The 14,384-nt window shown below is 33.5% G+C and overlaps 1 protein-coding gene across 17 annotated transcripts in view; it reads right to left on the bottom strand.

The window, feature by feature from the left end:
- PICALM (phosphatidylinositol binding clathrin assembly protein) overlaps positions 1-14,384 on the bottom strand; it is a 133,729-nt gene that overhangs the window by 52,995 nt on the left and 66,350 nt on the right. For all 17 annotated transcript variants that reach the window (XM_069071013.1, XM_069071029.1, XM_069071022.1 and 14 more), the window contains exons 9-11: positions 9,344-9,429; positions 7,975-8,098; positions 7,333-7,469 (exon numbers count right to left, since the gene is read on the bottom strand). In XM_069071013.1, the coding sequence (XP_068927114.1) occupies positions 7,333-7,469; positions 7,975-8,098; positions 9,344-9,429 (347 nt within the window). The remainder of the gene's footprint in view (positions 1-7,332; positions 7,470-7,974; positions 8,099-9,343; positions 9,430-14,384) is intronic.

Raw genomic sequence — 14,384 nt, forward strand, 5'->3', positions numbered from 1 at the left:
CAAGCAGGGTCAGTCATTGAATGCAAAAAGCCTGACAGCTGGGGGTATAGCAAAGCCCACGCACAAAACCCCAATTTAGGAATTAGAGCTAAAGAAGAGAGTAAACCAAAGACACTGACAAGTATCAAAAACTACTACAAATCTAGAGGTCCTTCCAAAAGAATAAGAGATGAAGTCCCTAACAACCTCAAGCAATAATTTAAAGGGAGAAAAGATATTACGAATACCTAAAAGAAATTGGGGGGAGGGGGGAGAGAGAGAAAAAGGTAAAAAATGAACTAAAAGCTGGTAAGGAAAAAACTGGAAGGACAATAAATAGCTTAGAACAGCAAATGGTAAACCTTACTCAAGTAAAGAACTAAAATAGTCTAAAAAAATATCAATAACTACATGATTCACAAGAAATATTAACACTGAAAGACTGAAAAAAAATAGAAAAAAGATATCTGATATAAAAAACAATATGCCTAGAAAACAGATAAAGACTTATTAGACTTCCAGAAAGCCACAGGTTAAATAAAGGAGGGCCACTACTTCTCAAAAAATCTTAAATGAAAAATATCTGGATCTATTAGAGCAAAAGGGCAAAGTAAAAAAAGAATCCACCTATTACCTCTGAAAAGAAACCTCAAAAGTTAAAATTCCAGGAATGTTACAGACAATATCCAGAGTTCCCATATCAAAGCAAAAATAATACAAGCACCTAAAATGAAGTTCAAGTACCAAGAAATCACAGAAGAAATTTGGAAAACTATTCCAAAAGGTAAAAGAAAGGCTTACAACCAAGAATAACTTGCCATGAAAAGTTTAATATATAATCCTACAAGGGAAAATACGAACCTTTTTTGAAATAGGGGACGCTCAAGCCATTTCTACTGAAAATAACAGAGTTCAATGGGAGCTTTGAAAAGCAAACACAACAGTCAAAAGAAAATTAGAAAGTTAAATTTACTTGGGCAATTAGAAAAAGCTGTATGATATATTGCAAACATTCTAATAAAGAGAATAAAAACAATAACCCTTCAGAACCCTGATGTCTTCAAAGGGTACTGAGGAAATTAAATAAGAAAAACAAAAGACCTAGGAATGGACTGGTTCTGATCTGCAGTATTTATACAGGGAAAGAGAAGGGATGGCAAAAGGAGTATACTAGTACAGAACGACTAAAGAAGAGAGTGGAATTTACCCTCTCTGGTTCATAATTTGCATGTGTAAGAAAAAGAGTTCTCCAACAAGAAGAAAAAGGTAGGGGGAATGGGTACCAAATGAGCCCCACTCTTCTCTGAAACTGACAAATGAGAGTACAATCCACACAGAATTTGGTGTAGAAATGTATCTCCAGTTCAACAGGGAAACAAGAGATGAAGTGGGGGATGTTAAGAGGGAGGCTAATACTTAAAAGAGAATAGCAGCTAGTAAATAACTTTCTGATCCTGAAAGGAGACTAACAGAAAACAAACAAACAAAAAAAAAACAACCAAACAAACAAAAAAACAAAACTGAGCATACAACTAGATCCTAAGAGAGAATGATCATCAAATGGGGAATAGTTGAACTATTATAAGTTAAATGCAATAGAATATTATTGAGGGGCGGCCAGGTGGCTCAGCAAGTAAGAGCACCAGCCCCAGTGTCAGGATGACCTGGGGATCAAATCCGGGCTCAGATACTTAGCACCACACCCAGAAATAACTGGCCGTGTAACCTTGAGCAAGTTACTTAACCCCAATTGCTTAAAAAAAAAAAAAAAGAATATCATTGGGCTGTAAGTAATGATGAGAGATGATTACAGAGAATCCTGAGTAGTAAGAACTAACAGAGTGAAGTAAGCAGAATCAGGAGAACAATTTATAAGGACAATGTAAAGAAAAATAATTCCAAAATTTTAATTCTGATCATTCCAATGACCAACCACGTATCCAGAAGACTTGTGATAACATGTCACCCACCTCTTGATAGAGTGGTGATGGACTCAAAGTGCATAAAGAGGCATATATATTTAGACATGGCCTCGACATAGATTTGGCTTTGCTTAACTATACTTATTTGTTACAAGGTTTTTTTTCCCTTGGTCTTTTCCCCTTCATTGGAAATAGGTGAGAAACACTGAAATACTGATGCAAAAAGTCTTCAAAACATTAGAAGGAAGTTCAAAAAAGAAGCACAGACAAATAAGACAGTTTTGAAAGTAATGTATGGAATTTATTACATACTTTAAAAAGACAAGTGGTATGAAATATAGATTCAGGGGCAAATATATAACCTTCTGTTGCCTTCTGTGTATACAGAAATGCGCTTTTTTAGTATATAAGTTCAAATTAAAAAAAATTAAGAGCAATAAAACATTAAAAATACACAGAAGAAAACAAAAACTTTCAGAAGAAGTAAGTCACAAACAAGGCAATTTTGTTGCTACCACATCAAACAGTGAAAACCAGTTTGAATAATATAACCCCAGCTTCACAGGATGCAAGTATGCCAAGGTTAACAAACCCATAGATTGGAAATTAAACCATCCCAGCCTCTTACTAGAATGATACCTACAAAATTAAGTTTCCTGCTTCCATGTCCCTCATTCCTTAGAGTAATTTGGGAAAAAATTCTCACTTCACTGTTCCTATAGTCAACAAGGGCAGCTTCCCATCATTATCATAATGGCTCTTTGTCTCAAATGATATATAAGTTTGAGCCATAAAAGGCTCTAGGCATTAGATCAGAGTGTGGCTACCTTCCCCTCCCCCAACCAGCCCTTATGTGCTGCCCACTCCATGCATGGAAAGCAGAGACTGTTTCTGCTAACAGATGTTCTGTTCCTCTACTTCTAAGTTTAAAATCTGTTAAAATTACCTTCAAGTGTCCTCTTCCTTTTCATCTGAAGTCCCCTATACTACAATCATGCTAAATTCAATATGTATTTAAAAAACAAATTATAATAAGTTAATAATTTGATATAAAAATCTTTTTTCCTGTATGCTGACATGTTTTTTTTTATTAAGTTCTTAAAACAGAAAAGAAGTTCTATGCTTCTAATTTGTTAATTATCAGGGTGAATATTTTGTTAGTTATACGAAACTTCAGCATGACATAGCAGAAGTATTGTACATACTGACTTAACTTCAAATGAATATTATCTATGTTGCACTTTATTTTAATAAACATTTCTTAATTATATTTTAATCCTGTTTGGTCTCATTAGAAAGTTTTGCCAGCCATGAGTTTAACATCTCTGCTATACAAAGTGTTCCAAAAGTGTTGGTGCAGCTTAAAGTTTAAATAATAACAATTACTAAACAGTTGTTTTCCTAGACACATGGATTCTAAAGCTTCAAATGCTCCACTGAAAAAATTGAGGCCTTGGGGGTGGCTAGGTGGCACAGTAAATAGAGCACTGGCCCTGGACTCAGGAGGACCTGAGTTCAAACCCGGTCTCAGACACTTGCCACAAAAACTAGCCATGTGACCTTGGGCAAGTCACTTAACCCCAACTGCCCTTCAAAAAAAAAGCATTAAAAAAACTGAGGCCTTTCACTAAGAGGACCCTTTACTCCCCTTCTCCTCCCACATAATTTAGATATTTTTCCCCATTCTCATTCCTGCTTATCTCTGATTAAGAGGTAGCCCTTCTACTTACCAAAGCCAACCCCTCTACATAAGTTCTTGATCCCATTCACTCCATCTTACAAATTTGTCTTGAAGTTAGTCAAAAACAAATAGAGACTCTTTTGGAATTTTCTCTCCTAATGTTTAAAATAAGTTACATGTATATCTTTGTGTTGATTCACTTTTTTCTAATAAGCTTGCCAAAGTCATGAACTTTGTCCCTCTACTTCTTTGCTATTCCTTAGAGTATGTATTCTTTCTAGTGTAGTGCTAAGTATTCAATTCATACAAAATCAAATCTGTTGAGTGGATAAGAGATGATTTTGGGGGCAGATCTAGTAATTGCTATATGCTTACAGTGGCTTTAGCTGGAAAGAGATTATATACCGTGTCCACTGCATAAAGTTTATGGTTAAAATATAGTTAAAAATACCATACTTGGCAAGATCAATTATATAGTATTACCTCAGAAGTCTATAAACTCTTAAAATGGTTGTCAGAATAACCTGAGGAAGTCACTGATACATTCAGTGCAGTACAGTGATTCATCTATAATGATGTAACTTGGCTTACCTCCAGTTGGAAAGGAGCTCTTTAGACTAAGTGACATGCTGCAATTCAGTTTTTAAGTTTCTACTGCAGAAATTCATTGTCATTTGTTTATGGAGGGCATATCATCAGTTAACATAATTCATTTCACTAATAATATAAAGTTTGAAGAAGGAAGGCAATTTATCAGTGACTGACATCTGTAGTAGCTCACATTTTATAATTTGGTCCATATACAGTATATGAACAGACATCATATATACTTGAATTATTTTCTTATTTTACCTCACAGGGGTTGGAGTTAGTGAGGTAAAGATTTATGAGAATATTTCTTTTAAGACCATTATATCCTACAGTCCTTCTTCAAACCTCCTGTTAAGTCCTTAAAGGCTCTTCATGACTACAACTGTTTACCCTTACACTCCTTTAGGGGAGAAGTTACTGAGGGCAGGGGTGGGAGGATATGTTTCTTCCTACAAAGTGGTCTTGGTCTGGACTGTGAAGGATATGAGAAAATGAAAAGGTACTGAAAACAATCTTTTTTTTACTTGCCTTTTTTCTCTTAGATTATATTAAATGTTATTAGAAGCAAAATATTCATAAATCTTTGCACTGTAGAATTTTGAACTTGTCATTTAAACAACTGGTCATTTTTGTTTTTATATCGCTTTAAGTTCCCAATATTTCCTGCATCCTCTCCTACCCAATGAGTTACCCCTTTTGATAAAAATTTTAAAATAAAAGAAAAACAGTTCACTGAGATATGGAAATCAATAATAACATGTGATATAATACTTTAAAGTTTATAATATGCTTTATATATATTATTCTATTTGATCGTCATAACAATTATATGAGGGTAGTTCAGGTATTACATGTATTAGCTACCACTTTACTAATGAAGAAATGGCCTCTGAGGATTTAAGGGATTTGCCTGTGATCACATAGTAGGTATCAGAAGTAGTATTCAACACCAAGTCCCTCCCTAGTTCCAAACCCAGTACCTTTTTCCTCTACACCAGTGATTCTTTGGCTCTATAAATTTGTTTTTGTTGTTGTGTTAGTTTACACTGTCATATATATTTCAATATAATTGATTTCTTTTGCAATCTTATATATTTTATTCATTTAAAAACATAATTCTGAAAAGGAATCCATAGGTTTCACCAGACAAAGCCTCCAAGACACAAACCCCTGCTCTACATCATGCTATCACAGAAAATAAGAGAGTAAATTAAAGAGCTTGTTAAATGCATAAGGTATACAACATAACTTGTAATAAACCAAATCAAAGGTGTAGTAAGATTGTGTTTTTTTTTTTAATAAAAGAGGCTTCATTGTAATTAATGGCTCCAAGATAAGTACTTTGCCCAAAGATCTAATTTATGGTACTCCTATTTGTTTAGGCTAGATAGCATTTAATTACATAACTTGCAGAGAAGGTGCCAGCCTACATTGTTTAAAGGAGTTTCCTCACCTGGGAGTTCCCTACTCTAATGAAATCATAGGTCCAATAACTATCAAACTTGTCATCTATACCCCGTATTCTCTTTACGTGGAATAGTGAACAAAGACCTCCAGAGACCAATCTCGATGAGGAAGGAGAGGATTAAGGAGTTAATTGGTTCAGCTTTGGGAGTATATTGTAGGGTCTATTTGTCCTGATTATTGTGAGTAACCTCACCTAACCTATTATACTGAAGCCAACCCTCATCCATGCTTCATATCCCATCACATATAACCATAACACCAGGGCTTATTTTTTGAGGTAAATTGCTATTCACCCTACCATGTGTTCTGCCACCCTTTCCCACTCCCCCTACTTTCTACATCTTGCTCTCTAAATTGTAATGAAATCAGTATTAGTCTTGTCACTGAAAAGGATGAAACATTGTTTACTTTATGGCTCTACTAACAATTCTTATGCATTCACAGACCAAAACTCCCTTCCTTTATCCACCATTCCCCTGTGGGCTGTATCCCATTACTAGAATAAAAAGAGATTTTGTGTTTCTATTCCCACTGACTCATAAATGCTTTTTCATTCATTTAATCTAGAATATTTTTAATAACCAACTTAAATCTTGGGAAGTCCTTGACTTGCTACCTCCCAAAAGTTGAGGGAGGTGGAGGTTTAAAACTAAATAAAACATCCCCTCATCAGACTGTGAGCTCCTTGAGAGCAGGGCCTGTTTCTGTATTTCTTTGTATCCCCAGCTCTTAGTCCAAGATCTGACACAGAGAAGGCTGTTAATAAATGTTTGCTGAAATGCTGAAGGGGATGTGGGAAAAATGAGACATTAATGTACTGGTAGTGGAGTTGTGAACTGATTCAACCATTCTGTAGAGCAATTTGAAACTATGCTGAAAGGGCTGTAAAACTATGTATACCCTTAGACCCAAGCAACATCACTACTAGGTCTAGATCCCAAAAGAGATTAAAAAAAGGGAAAGGACCCATATGTATAAAAATATTTATAGCAGCTCTTTTCTGGGAGCCAAGAATTAGAAATTAAGGGGATGCCCATCAATTGTAAAATGGCTGAAGAAATTGTGACATGTGATTACAATGGAATACTATTGTATTATAAGAAATGATGAGGAGGATGCTCTCAGAAAAACCTGGAAAGACTTGCATGGAATAATGCACAGGGAAAAGTACTGTGCACAAAGTAACAGAAATATTGTAAGATAATCAACTATGAATGGCTTAGTTATTTTCAGCAATACAGTGATATAAGACAAGTCTGAAGGACTTATGATGAAAAATGCTATCCATCCCCAGATAAAGAACTGATGGTGTCTGAATACAAATTAAAGCATACTTTTTTAAACTTTACTTTTCTTGAGCTTTTTTTTTTTTAATCTATGTTTTCTTTCACAACATGACTGTTATGGATATGTTTTTCATGAGACTAGACATGTATAACCCATACTGAATTGCTTGCCTTCTCAATGAGGTGGGGTGGGGATGAAGAAAGGGAGAGAATTTAGTGCTCAAAGTTCTAAAAACAAACGTTAAAAATTGTTTTTACATGTAACTGGGGAAAAATAAAATACTAAATTTAAAAGAGTAAAAAAATAAATGTCTTGACTGACTAAAATGTAAATTTTTTAAAATATAAGAACCTATGTACAAATAGTAGAAGTAACTAATTTTCAACCCAGAAGTTTATGACTTACCTGTTTGAAGAACTAGGGGTAGAAAATATGTCAATGGCTGGTGCAGTCATTATACTTCCTGCTGAGGTGGATACAGGAGAGGCTGCAGTTGTTAAAGAGGTATGAGGTTTCTTTGCAAGTTCTTTTAGACGCTGTTCCTACAGAGAAAATATAGATCCAGAGAAGAATTTCATTTATATAACTTCTGACAAAAAAAAAAATACTTAAACACTGCTCTAATTCATTGCAAACAGATGTTATTTTCTGGCTACTATAATTACCTATTTGTTATAAAGAATAAAGAATTACATTACCAGACTGTTTCACATATAATCAGTTAACTATCCAATGTTCAGTTTCATACCATTTATAAAGAATCATAGAAACACAGAGCTGGCAGAAACCTTGGAGGCCACGGAATACAATTCTCTCATTTTACTAATGAGGAACTGAGGCCAAAAGATTAAGTGATTTGCTAAGAGTCATATAAATATTAAGTATTTGAGGTAAGATTTGAACTCAGGTTTTCCTAACTCCAAGTTCAACACTACTATATCATGCTTATTTAATAAAACATAACTACTTACAGTTTTTACATCTTTAGTCTAAACTTACTTTAAGAATGTTTACTTGGTTTTCCAATAAAGGGAAGGATACACTTGCCTTTAAAGCTTTTAAACGAGCCTGTTCTTCCTCTAAGGCTGCTTGCTTTTCCCTTTCATCCACTTTGGTTAGAGACAGGCCAGTACTTGCCAGGGAAGAGACAGCATTGGAAAGGGTTGTAGCCCTAGAATAATTGGACAGAAAAGGAATTGAAGATTCATATCACAATAAGTGGCAAGAGAAAAAATGATTTAGTATGTTTCCAACATTTAACATAGTGCCTTGCACACACTAAATGTCTGCTGGTTGATTACTGGAACGCTACATATGTCAGATTTTTTTTAGTAAGTTAGTTTTGCTAAATTATTTTCTACCCCTTTTTATCCATTATAAAAGACTGAATTTCTGAGAGAGGAAGGAGAGAGGAAAATGCTGAGAAATACACATGATGTAAAAATAAAAGATATCAATAAAATTTCTCTTAAAAAAAAAGTTTAGTAACTTTTTAACAAATGTCATTAAATTCACACACTTAAGACATCGGTATAAATTGGCACTTCCTAGGTAAAATTTCACACAATTCAGATTTTTATAAATTTACAATTAAATTCCTTCATTTTATTACATTTCCATTAGTATTATTTTAACATGACAACATTCTGGGGGGAAAATGGTTAAATATCAGGCAGTGAGGGAACAAAAGGCTATCACAACATGGTAATAAACAGACTTCTATTTGGTCCTATCAAATACCATTCATTTCTGTTAAGATTTCATTAGGAGGAAAAAAAAATTAAAATTTCATACTGTCAATTTTATAATCCTAGTCACATAAAGTCTCGCAATTCTAAAAGGTTAAAAAATTACTGACATTCTGATAGCAAATTACACAAAATGTTTTCAAAATGACATTCAATGTTAGTGCATTTTGTCTTAGCCATTTGTTTTTTCAGGATGGTTTATTATGGAATCTATTAGACTTTTTGGTCTTTCATTATTAATAATAACAATATAATAAATCCAGGAAAAGCCTGGAGTACTGAACAAATATTAAAATTAAGTCAATTAAAATTTGTTATATAAAAAGGACAAGTCCTAATAACAAAAAATTGGTATGTAAAAATGCATCCAAATGTCCTTTAGAAGAACCAAAATCCCTGGGGAAAACACCCTACAGTGTAAAGGTTCCATAAATAGTAGTATTACATAAGATTTCAATAGCCACATTAAAATATTTCAATAATTTATTTGATATATTAAAATTAAAGGCTTAGAAAAATAAAAGGTTTAGAAGTCACATAACTACTCAAATGCTTAAAACAGCTACAATTTGGTACTATAAAAATGATACTGAAGGGAAATTCTGAAATAATTAGTAACAAACTACAATTTGGAATAAAAATATCAAAGGAGAGCTTTAAAAAAGCACCTGCTTGCAGCCGTTGAATCTTTGATTTTTTTTCCTTCCAAGGATGCTAAATGTTGTTCCAAAGCATCAAGAAGACTGCTGGGAGCCTGGAAAAAGAAATACAGTTATGAAGAACTTCACAAATCAGTCGAACTAGCTAAACACAAATGATATATAACATGGCAAGGTTGATCAAAGTATAAATTACTCATTTAGAAAGCATAGTTTCATTTACATCCAGCTCATTTTTTAATTGGAAAAATGACCATGGTTAATGCTAAAACTTCAGCATTGGAAATAGCCCCCAAACAAGTTGGCCTTGCCATACAAAACAAATAAATGACATTAAGAATATACTCCATCTCATAAAATACCATAATTACAAATAGAGACCATGACCTTTGATAAATGGTCTCCATCTTTACTGTTACCTCTTTCAAGTAACTGTATATGATTTTAACATAGGTGGTTCCCTATTGACAGAAACCTTTAAAGACTGCATTTTCATTGTATTAAACCTAATTTTTCTAAACAATCAAGGAACATGAAATCTAGTATTTTTCTAGACATTTTGTTAACTGATCGTAAAAAACAAAAAATAATAATTTGCAAAAGCCTGCCTGACCCCTTCTCCTATCTTCATCAAGGAAGCCTTGATACACATGTAAATTATTTCCAAAAAAAAATTTATTTTCAGGTGATAAAATAGCATGTGGAAAGACACTGTAGTCATTTTTGTTCTCTTTTTTTTTTTTTGAGGGGGTGTGTGTAATGCTATCCAAGCTAGTTTTCATGCCTTTGAAATCTTATACTTTTTCAAAAACAATGAGAATCCCTCAATGCTCTAAACATCCTGTCACCTCCATATAGGACCACTCTGTATATCTGGCATAGCTCAGCCATTTTTTCACTTTCTTATTTCTTCAGAATTATTTCCAATTCTGATTGCACATTTTGGGCTGTAATATTAAGAGTTCAAACAAGGAGAATTCAATCACTGATAGTCAAGAAAAATTTGTTATAAAAATCTTTACAAATCTATGTTGTTCTCCTTTCAGTTTATCCTTAATGTTTTTAAATAAGTTTATCCTTTATCAAGTACAGTTTTGCTTGGTTAAATCTTTTACGAAGCTTTAATTAAATTTGTTTTTCCCTTCACTACTTCTTGATATTTTTGAGGTAATACAGCTCATAATCTTCTACCATGATTCTCTATAAGATTTTTAAAAACAGGTTTAATATTCTAAAATGGCACTGCCCTTATCTATTATCTTTCTTTTCCTGGTACAGAGATTAAACATTTGCTGACTGAAAAGGCTTCCGACTCTTTTGTCCCTTCATCATGGCCATTAATGTATACTTGTTGAACTAAAAGAAATGTGTATACCCTTTCGTTCTTTCATTTCTTGTTTTTCAACATCAACAAGTTATGTAAATGGATCAGACTCAATTTGTTTTAACTGCACACTATCTTTTATTTATTTTTGTCCTTTCAGTTTTATATTACCTACTTTTCTTCTAACAAGTTGGTGGTCTTACTCCACACCAACAACTAATCTGGAAATAACTGCACAGCAACAAGAGTAATCTCTTTTCTATTAAAACGTAGTTGATTTTTTAAAATGTGTGATGCCACTATTGTCATTGATCAGCATTAGCACCTGGCATATACTGTTTAATAAATGCTTGTTGATTGACAGACTGAACTCAAACTATTCTTGCTATCTAGCATGCAGCTCCAGTGTACTTTACAGTAACCGTTCTCTTTCCTTACTCTTGAAATCATATTTTCCAACATATTTTTCACTGCTCCCCCAAGTACACCTTTGTGATCAAATCACCAAGTATTAAAGTATATGATAATTTAATTGGATAGTCTTAACAAGGTCACCGTACAATTTCTCTGCCTCTTCATACACTGCAATAAATATCAGCATCTAAACTACAATTTCATGATGGTTTTAAAAAGTAATAATTATATCTGCTAGATTTTCCCATTTTCCTCTTTCTGCTCCTCCAAAAGATCTATTATGAAAATTTTTTTTAAACAGAAAATGAAAAAAAAACCAATCACACCAATCAATATAACCAATAAACATACTGGAAAAAATGTGAAAATATATACTGTTTCACACCTGTGAATTTCTGAAAAAGGGGAGAGATGGAGGGAAAGGGGGAGGGATGGCTTTCCATATGAATGATAATGATAACAGCTAATATTTAGTGCTTATTATGTGCCAGGCACTGGACTAAGTACTTTACAATTATTATCTCAGCTGATCGCCACAACAACTCAGCAAAGTAGCTGCTACTATTATCCCCATTTTACAGGTGAGGAAACAGAGGTAAATAGAAGTTAAGTGACTTGCTCAGGATCATAGAGCTACTAAGTGAACGAGGCCAAATATGAATTCACGTCTTTATGCTTTGGGCCTTGTGCTCTATCCACTTTGTCATCCAGCCACCAAGTTTGTGGTTATTAGCTTTTGTATAAGAATTCAGGATTATAATTTGTAATATAACACAGTTTTGATTATTTTGCAGCTATTCTTTTCATTTATGTCACTATAGTCACTGTGGATATCATTTTATTCTAGCTCAACTTACTTTACTTTCCATTAGTTCATTTAAGTCTCTCCATACTTCTCTGAATTCACCATGCTCAACATTTCTTTCAGCACAAGATTTCATTACATTCATAGAACACAATTTGTTTTGTCATTCTCAAATGATGGGTATCTACTTTGTTTCCATTCTAAAAAGCTGTAAGGTCTTTCTTTTTATCCATGACTACCTTAGGGTACATGACTAGCAGTGTCATCTCTGGGTAAAAGGGGATGGTTATTTTAGTTAATTTGTATAATTCCAAATCGCTTTCCCAAATAAATGTACTCATTCAGAGCACCAACAATATATTGTACATGTCTCTTCTCAACACCCCCCCCCCAAATTGATTATTTCTTTCATTCATCTTCATTCATTTGTTGGGTATGTGGTGAAATCTTAAAGTGGTTTTGATTTGCATTTTTATTATTAGTGATTTGTGGCATTCTTAGTTATGGTTGTAAAGTTTGCAACTCTGCTTCTGTGAACTGACCACTTATCTACTGAGGAAACATTTTTTGGTCTTATAGATTTCTGAGCTATCTACATATCCTGTATATCAAACTTATTGAGAAATTTGATACAAAGATATTTTTCTCCCAATCAACCACTTCTCCTCTTGTCCTAGTTGACTTTAATTTGTGCAAAAAAAGTTTTTCAATTTTATGCAATCAAAATTAGCAAGTCTTTTAAAATTACCTCTATCCCTTGCTTGGTATGAATTCATCTACCCACAGCTTTAAAAGGTAAAGAATCTGCTTCTCTACTATTTTTTTATATGATGGTTAGTATTCAGGTTAGTGTACCTATTTTAAATTTATTATGGATTATAGTGCATCATGGTCTTTTTGCAAATAGGTGATCACTACAATTCGTGATTATCAAATGTGTTTCCAGCAAAGAAGCTTCTTATTAACTTAGGACACTTGATAAAGTTAACCCCATTTCCTTTATCTGCTTTTCCAAGGAGAATTGGGGAGCCACCCTTCCATTCAGTTGCATTCCCTTTTATCTTTTTATTTTATTTGTAGGAAGAATATAAGACTGGTATGATTCAGTTCTTCCAGTCATATATCCTCTACTTAGATCACTAAAAAAGGATTTCACACTGGGAATATCAATAGTTAATTTAATATTTGTAGATGGTCTAAAAATTTGTAGAATTGCTACTTCAATGTGCAAAGATAGCATTGTTTACAAAGAGGTACAATTAAAAAAAAAGGCACTGAACTCAACACAATCAGAAAATCTGGGTTTGTATTCCAGATTTGGTTTTATTAGTCAAGGGATCCTGGACAAAGAACAATATCTCAGAGTCTTAGTTTACTCATCTGTAAGATGGAAAATGATTGAAAAATACTTTGATAACCTACTTAATGTAGCTGTCAGAAAACTACAAATTGTAACTTGCTACATATGTGGGATTATTATTGTTTAAATAAAGTAACTGCTTTGAAATAACAAATTTGCCAAGAATAGCTTCTTGGAGAGGAAGCATGGGAAAAGAGACAGGAGGTGGGCTAACAGGAGACCTAGGTTCAAGTCAGCCTAAAGGTTGAGTTGAGCCTAGGCAAGTCATTTAACATTTCATTGCCCCAGGAAGTTCAGACAATAAGCTGCAGAGCCATTGCTGATTTACATTTGAAAAGGGAAGTTTCCTATAAAGAAATTACAGGTGTTTTCAAAGAAGAAAAATTCTTGCAATACACCTAGAACAGTTTTAAAAGCAAGCCCCCAGTAAGATACTAAAGCTCTTCACTAATATTTGTGCCTGTTCATTGTACCTTAGTCAAGACTGACAGGGTATCTGCCTATAATATAAATACACCCTCTCTTCTCTTCATTCCTTAATTTCTCTCTCTATGCATAACTGAGAATCTACACAATAATATTATAAGATTTGGATTACACCAAAATAACAAAATCAAGCAGACCAACTGCTATATAGACTAAGCACATACGAACACATCTATTGCACAGGTTTTTTCACTCGAGATTAATTAGGAAAAAAAAATCATACTGGAACACAGAAAAATCCTGAAATGATAGAACAGCAACTTAAAATAATAGTAATTACAATTAGATTTTAACCGGCTTTTTCTTCTTCTTTTTTCATACCTCTATTTGGCCACAGAAAATTATAATAAATCATTCATTCAAAAAGCATTTATTACTATGTACTTATAGGCACTATCCTAGGTACTAGTGTTACACAGACAAAAATGAATCCATATTCTCAAGGAATTTATTAGAAGAAACAAAACAGATACAGAATGAACTATATATAAAAAATATACACAAAGTGCTGGGGGAGTGGGGGAGAGAATACAAACTAGCAACAGGGAGGGATCAAGATAGACTTCACGTAGGTGTCAGCTTCTGAACTAAGCTAGCGATTTTTGAGGTGTAGGTAAAGAGGAAGTGAATTTAAGACACAGGGTATAGCCACACAAAGGTA

The sequence above is a fragment of the Petaurus breviceps genome, unplaced genomic scaffold (assembly GCF_028583685.1).
Source record: "Petaurus breviceps papuanus isolate PSGF00001 unplaced genomic scaffold, PetGlider_PUasm1.0 90823, whole genome shotgun sequence".
NCBI lineage: Eukaryota > Metazoa > Chordata > Mammalia > Diprotodontia > Petauridae > Petaurus > Petaurus breviceps.